Source organism: Macrobrachium rosenbergii, chromosome 28, assembly GCF_040412425.1.
Source record: "Macrobrachium rosenbergii isolate ZJJX-2024 chromosome 28, ASM4041242v1, whole genome shotgun sequence".
NCBI classification, from domain to species: Eukaryota; Metazoa; Arthropoda; class Malacostraca; order Decapoda; family Palaemonidae; genus Macrobrachium; species Macrobrachium rosenbergii.
This window is the reverse complement of record NC_089768.1, coordinates 14,437,150-14,445,000: the sequence shown is the minus strand read 5'-3', so window position 1 is coordinate 14,445,000 and position 7,851 is coordinate 14,437,150. Positions and strand designations below refer to the sequence as shown.

Here is a 7,851-nt window from a genome sequence, read left to right as displayed (position 1 = left end):
AGAGGCGAGTCCTGAAGGAAAGGGAATATAATGAGGAAAGTGATGGGATCTGAAGGAATGGGAATATAATGAGGCAAGTGATGAGTCCTGGAGGAAAGGGAATATAATGAAGAAAGTGATGAGTCCTGAAGGAAAGATAATATAATGAGGGAAGGGATGAGTCCTGAAGGATAGGTAATTTAATGAGGGAAGGGATGAGTTCTGAAGGAAAAGGAATATAATGAGGGAAGGGATGAGTCCTGGAGGAATGGGAATAAATGAAGGAAGGGTTAAATCCTGAAGGAAAGGGAATATAACAAGAGAAAGGGGATTGGATGAGTCCCGATGGAAAAGGAATATGAGTAATATGGGATGAGTCCTGAAGGAAAAGGGAAAATGTTTTGGGAAGGATGTCTTGAAAGAAAAGGAAAAATGATCTTGAAAGAGATGAGACCCAAAGGAGAAAGAAAAATGACCAGCAAAGGATAAATCCTGAAGGAAGGGCAACAAGTTTTTTGAAATGGATGAACTGTAAAGGAAAAGAGAAGCGATCAGGGAAGTAAGGACTCCTAAAGGAAAAGGAAAAGTAACCAGGGAAAGGACGAGTTTTAATGTAAAAGGCAACATGATCAGGGAGGGGAATGGTCCAAAAGGAAATGGAAACATTATTATGAGAGATGCATCCAAAAGGAAAATGAAACATTAATATGCAATGGACGATTCTTAATAGAAAAAGAAAACTTGGTCAGGGAAGGAAGGAATGAGTCCAAATGGAAAAGGAAAAATGACCTGGGAAGGCATTAGTCCTGAAGGAAAAGGAAACATTATTATGAAAAAGATGAATCAACAAGGAAAAGAGGAAAACAATATGGAATGGGTGAGCCCTATTGTTAACGGAAACATGATTATGATAGAACGAATACTGTAAGTCCAAACGGAAAAGGGAAATTAACCAAGGAATGGATGTGTCTTGCAAGAAAATGAAACATTATTACGAAAGAGATGAGTCAAAGAGGAAAAGGAAAATAAAATTAGGGAAGTTATTCGGCAAAATAAAAATAAAGGAAAAAACGATCATGTTAGGGGTAAGTCATAAGAGAAAAAAAATAATCGGAAAAATGGATGAATGAAAAAGGGCAAGGGCAAGAGAAAATGACCGTGGAAGGAATAAATTCAAACGGCAAAGACAAATTGTTAGTGAAGGACACGAGTCTTGAAGTAAAGGTTAAAAAGGACCAGGGAAAGAATGAATCCTAAAGGAAAAGAAAAATGAGAGAAAGGACCACGGGAAGGAACGGTTTCGAAGACTTTTCATGAAAAACCAAAGAACAGTGAATTCCGGAACTCTGAGACAGAGGGAAAGACACAAACACCAATAAAACAGTTTCTGATCTCTGCAGATTCTAGTTTGACGAACTGGCGCAAGCCATTTTTCCCCTCAGGCTGAGAAAATCATCTTCAAAGAATTTGATGCAAGTCAGAGCTCCTAATTACCTCATCTTTTGAGGAGATCTTGTTGGAAAATATGACAACGCAGAAAGCTGAAATTGTGATATGTTATAGAATATCAAAAACTGAGTCACTCTGACTGGAAAACTCAAAAACTTAAAAGAAATGGGATAACCCAGTTCGTCAAAACAAGGACGAAAGTTTTGAGAGGTATGGAGACCTTTGGCCTGGCAACAGTGCATCCGGTTTCTTGACGATAGGGCAAGAATTGTTTTAACTAGTCCTTGTGGAAGAATAACTTTCCTGTCACAGCTTTATTATTTTCTCCGGAGTCTTTTCATTCTTGGGCAGAAGATGCCTTTATTTTTAGTATCCATTCTGTTATATTGTAAACGATATATTTTAACAATTATAAGAAATGAAATAAGGGTAAAAGCTTAGTGTTACCCAATATACATTCAAATAACACCCAGGATGCTTTTTCTCAGATTCAGGCACGATTTTATTAATTCTATTCAACTCATTTTAAGACAATTATTGGTATAATTTTCATTGTCATATTTCAGCAGGTAATATCGCAAAATTTTAATTTGTTTTTTGAAGAAACTGCTGATGGGGAAAAACTCAACACGGTAGTTATGCAAGTCGATGAATGAACCAGTTCTCCGGTCTTGGATGTGACAATTATCAACAATTATGTCATTTAATGACCTAAAGAGGAAAGCTTTTTCTAATACACTTTTCCTTCATCAAAACCGTCTGTTATTCCTTCCCACGCAAATCTGTTACCAAAGTAGGTTAAATAAAAATAAGGGGAAAAAATACCTTCGCGCCCCTGAAGCATTTTATATAACACTGTTATGTAATGTGCCCCTCTCCTTGGGGAACGTTAGGTGCGCATAGCCTCCCGGGACATAATAATGTTCCTTTCTGCTAAAGGAGAGGGCAAGCACGACTATACTCAGTCATTTGTGAAACGGCTGGTTAGAAACGTCCACATTTCAAACCTATGCACGAGCATGTGTGAGCTCGTGACCATACTTTCCGTCCAGGTACGTACCTTAGCAAACTATATATATATATATATATATATATATATATATATATATATATATATATATATATATATATATATATATATGTATATATATATATGTATGTATATTACACTCAAGTCAACCTATGTATGGTGACCCACTTCTGCAGAGAGAGAGAGAGAGAGAGAGAGAGAGAGAGAGATTCTTCTGATGTTCTACTAACATTCCGCTTATATACATGTGATCTTTGCTTATCTTTGTATTGAAAATGTTGTTTCGAATGTCCCTGAATATTCCGGAATACATAGAAAGCAGAATTTGAAATATCTGTTACGAGCCACGAGAGATTTCAGTCAAGGCAATCGATAAATGACTCTAGGCTTAATCGCCGAAAATTACGAAAATAAACGATCAATTAGTTAATGAAATTGAGAATTAGTGAAAACTTATTTGTCATAATTCAACTCGCTAAAAACCCTATATGGAATAAGGATTACACTTGTAAGGAAATTTCTTCTTGAAGGCTAAATTAAACAGAATGAGGAACGGAGCGGTGAAAGAGCCTCATCGTGCTAAACTCAGGTGGATGTACGGCTCTTCCACTGACAGGCGCCACCCCTCACCGTATATTCAGTAAATATCCACTCTCTTCCTTTAAATGTAGGTAAAATAGTGCAGTTTCAATTAAAATATTACAGTAATAATCATATCTATTTCACCGTATATGTTGATATAAAATCATTCCATTAATTTCAATAATAAAATGGAAATCTAGAGCCGAATGTTGACGGCAAGGCTGGTCGGTTCAAGAGCTACAGAGCTCACATTTTCTAAAACGTGAGTCTCTGCCCTCTCACAACATATGGCCATAGGACACAGTCAGTTCTCTTATTTTCCATTTATCTGATTTCTGATGAGGTTCATATATTAATAATAAGTAAATAGTACTATTAAAGGCATATATAAAAAAAATAGAGGGATCACGTTGAAATGAGCGTGACATGCGCATACTGAGTTCTCTAGCGCACATAAACACTAATGTTTCTGTGTACGATAACTCTCATAATTTGCTCCTTAATTTCGGCCAGTTGAATAAACTGTGCTCAGATTTAAAAGATGTGATTCTTGTGCAGTTTACCGAGTTCATACTACACGATAGTTATATATTGGACATTGTCTTCAACTGAGATTCTCCCTTTTCTTTATTCAATCAAGTGCATTGTTTTGTATGAGTAATCACAAATAAACTTCTCGAAAAACGCTTTCATTACATACGAAAGGCCAGTAAAATTAAGGCTATTAACAGGAGCCCTCGGCACTGATATCTAAGATTAATTGGAAGAGTAGGCTACTGTCGAATCTTCTTAAAATCATTTGACAACACTGTTAAACTGATAACGGTGAATGACCAATTGCCAATTCGTGCGGACTTAAAAAGTTGCATATTGAAACAAGTCTTCCGTACATCTTGTTTTCAACAAAGAACTAGAAAAAAGAGAGATTTGTCACAGACAAAAGACAACAGAAAGGCTGCGTCTTCTAAAATGCATCTCTGTATGCAGATTAGGTAGGTCGCAGAGACTCATGCGCATGACAGATGAGGCTCATCATAGATTTATCCCACATAAAAAAAATTATATAATTAAGTATGCGAATATATTGCTTTGTTAATCATAACGGAATGATATTACACCCAATGTATCTTAATATCGACAGACAGTTAACTCACAAGAAAACCATGTCGAGCCCTGCAGTACGACAACTTTCGACTGCTGTGAGCGATACTCTCTCATCTGAACGTCAGTGCAACAGCGAACTCTCAGCTGTGTAAAGTGTTTGACGGAGGTTATTTGTGTAATTGTGAATTAAAAGTGTATTATATGGTTTCAAATGAAAGCAATTGAAGTGTCGTGATATGAATCGAATGTATGGAAAAACAGAAAATGTTCTATCCCAGTAGGAAGAAGGTGTACAGTGAGTGGATATAGCAAAACCTTGGACCTAACCTAAAAGCCATGAATATGGAAGGAAATGATGGCCATGGTAAGTGTAGGCTAAATGCTCCCGGTGTTGGTGCCTGTTTAATCCTTTTAAGGAAGAAAACGTAATTTGATACTAAAGTTAACGATAACTCTTGGACTTACAATTGTATATGGTCACTGTTACTGAATAATGATAACTCGAGGTTATTCGCCCGACTGAAAGGTTACAGTCTGCCCTCAAATTCTGAGACCAGTTTACTTTTTAAGTTTTCCATTTGATTCTTTGTCGATGTTTCGTATAGTGCGTTTGCATAAATATGACAGACGTATGCCAGTCCGTACTATGTGAGCATATAATATAGACCTTAGAGAGTAGGGTATAACATAACTTCTGAAAAAGATAGGAGGAACTTTCATTTCTTGTCTATCATATAATTATTAAATATTATACGCCTCTGTCACATTTCGTCATCCGCTTCTGGTTCACCCCAGTGGTTTTTGAACGGAATTTAATTATGCTAACAATGAAAATCTTTTATATTCATTGTCGTTGACCGATAGTTGTGGGCAGTTTCGCCTGTTCTTTGCATACCCAGGATTAGTTTACCGTTAGTGGAATTGATTCAATAGATACGCTTCGTTAATTAATTGTTTTCCAAAGTGCGATGGACTTATTTATCTGTTGTTTGTTTATGTAAATTACAGACCTTTAATGTTTGCGAATCAACTAAAAGAAAAGTTAATAAAAATGAGAGCTGATTGTCATTATGGTGATCGCCTGACCTATTTGGAATCTGATGCCTTTCACTAATGCCAGCTTAATTTTAGATTGTAAAAAATAGTTTCGGCAGTGATTTGACTTGCAAAGTATAAAGGTAAACTTACGCAAGGCATAGTTATACATACAAATTTTGAGATAAAGAAGATACGTTGAACTGATTCATTATTAAATGTTGATATATCATTAGGTTGCGTATGTGCAGTATTCACACACGCATACCCACCTTTATGCATAAGAGTTACGTCCGTTTAATTTGTATAGATAGGGCGTTAAGGCTGGGATTTTTCTTTATTTAGTTATCTTTTCATAAAAGGATTCAAGTATTTCGTAATCCATGTCTTGTGCGGTATTGTTTTTGCGAAATGGGATGAATGCAGGCTGTTTGGCTTCATAAAGGTTGGATACTTTAAAGTTTAGAATTCGCAGGCAAGCCACAAAGAAATTAGTCATGAATTACCGTATTGGTATCATGCTGATACTAAACTACTTTATATATATATGTATATATATGTGTGTGTGTTTATGCACACATATCTATCTATCTATCCATCTGTCTAATTTATATATATATATATATATATATATATATATATATATATATGTGTGTGTGTGTGTGTGTGTGTGTGTGTGTGTGTATAAGCAAGTACACACAATTACGCCTTTATATCTAATTCACTGTGCCTTGGGAATACGCTACACCTGAAAATGATGATAGGCTACCATTACGATTAGTGAACATCCCCTGACTGAGGGTTCGAAACACAGTTAAGGTAGAGTGAGTTCACTTAGAAATAATGTTAATAAAGTATTTTCATAATTCGATAATAATAATCTATTGAAAGTGAACACTATCCTGATTATGTACGAGCGAGGTATAGACATGGGACACTACTCTTTTTCTGTCACTGCTCCACACACACACACACACATTATATATATATATATATATATATATATATATATATATATATATATATATATATATATATATATATATATATACCTAGTAGGGTGTAGTGCCGTCAGTGCACCTCACGTGGTGTGCTTTAGGCATTATTTATAGGTCTTTGCAGCGTCCCTTTGGCCCCTAGCTGCAACCGCTTTCATTTATTTTACTGTACCTTCGTTCATATTCTCTTCTGCCATCTGACTTTCCACCCTCTCCTAAGAATTGATTCTTTGTGAAACTGCGAGGTTTTCCTCGTGTTACGCCTTTTAAACCTTTTTTAGTGTCAATTTCCCTTTCAGCGGTGAATGACCTCATAGGTCCCAGCGCTAGGCCTGTAGCATAAATTCTATATTCTGTTCTGTTATATTCTCTCTCTCTCTCTCTCTCTCTCTCTCTCTCTCTCTCTCTCTCTCTCTCTCTCTCTCTCTCTCTCTATATATATATATATATATATATATATATATATATATATATATATACACATTACATATACATATATAGTGCGCGCATGCGAGCGTATGTTTTGTGTATGTGCGCGCGTTTGTATTTATGTATATGCATTTGTATGTATGCGCGCGCGCGCGTGTATATAAATGATCGGCGTGACAGTGGAAGGTATGGTGGAAATGATTGATGGTATGATGATTGTTATGCCAGCCCACCTTTATGGAAGAGACTTGTGGATGTTGGAAGCTAATGAACGAAAAATTGCTGAAGCTCCTGAGATGAACTCGTCGCTCAGCATAGGCCTATGCGATGTAAGACGAAATGAAAGGGGGCCAACAAATGTGGAGGTGCATTGAAGAAGGGTACCATAGGCGAAAGAATGGATCACAGGTTGTTTTGAAAAGAGCGTATAGGCCTAGGCCTAATCAGGTGTCGTTAGGTGATAGGAGAATGGGAATACCCAGAAAGCTTTCGCTGGATTGTATTAAAAGATGATGCCTACAAGATAGAGGTAAAGGATTAGGTGTGTGAAGCTGATTTTTTATTATTTTTTACTTTTTTACTTGCTGCTTCTGATATTTTGCGTAGGGGGGTGTAAAGCGTTCAGTGCTATGGAGATTTTCTGCGTAAGAGGTTCATTTACGATTCGGCTGGTAGATTATGAATGTAGCAGTAGCTTTGGTTAGTATTCTTCTAGGCCTAGTGACTCTCCCTGTCTTATGTACTGTACTGTGTATATGTATATGTATGTATGTATGTATACACAGATAGATAGATAGATAGATAGTTAGATAGATAGATAGATAGATAGACAGGCGGTCTTATATACTGTGCCGTGTATATGTATGTGTATATAAGTAAAGTATACCTTAGTTTAACTACACCACTGAGCTGATTAACAGCTCTCCTAGGGCTGCCCCGAAGGATTAGATTTATTTTACGTGGCGAAGAACCAATTGGTTACCTAGTAACGGGACCAACAGTTTATTGTGGAATCCAAACCACATTATGACGAGAAATGAATTTCTATCACCAGAAATAAATTCCTCTAATTTTTCATTGGCCGGTCGGAGAATCGAAAGCGGGACCAGCAGAGAGTATGTATATACATATACACATATATATACATATATAAGCTATAGCCTATATAGGCTATATATGTGTGTCTATATACAGACAGACAGACAGACAGTACGATTGAATAAAGCGACTGGACTCTTGGTCGTT

At 36.5% G+C, this 7,851-nt stretch overlaps 1 protein-coding gene and 1 long non-coding RNA gene across 26 annotated transcripts in view; one reads left to right on the top strand and one right to left on the bottom strand.

Annotated features, from left to right (window-relative positions):
• LOC136854055 (uncharacterized) overlaps nucleotides 1–7,851 on the bottom strand; it is a 178,886-nt gene that overhangs the window by 163,637 nt on the left and 7,398 nt on the right. The gene's annotated exons all lie outside the window — the stretch shown is intronic.
• The window catches only part of per (period), a 221,500-nt gene continuing 217,913 nt past the window's right edge, over nucleotides 4,265–7,851 (top strand). For 21 of the 23 annotated variants that reach the window (XM_067130140.1, XM_067130134.1, XM_067130128.1 and 18 more), the window contains exon 1: nucleotides 4,268–4,508. In XM_067130140.1, coding sequence (XP_066986241.1) covers nucleotides 4,481–4,508 — 28 coding nt within the window. In that variant the 5' untranslated portion in view covers nucleotides 4,268–4,480. Of the gene's footprint in view, nucleotides 4,509–7,851 lie in introns of all 23 variants that reach the window. The other 2 variants (XM_067130139.1, XM_067130121.1) reach the window with 2 other exon arrangements.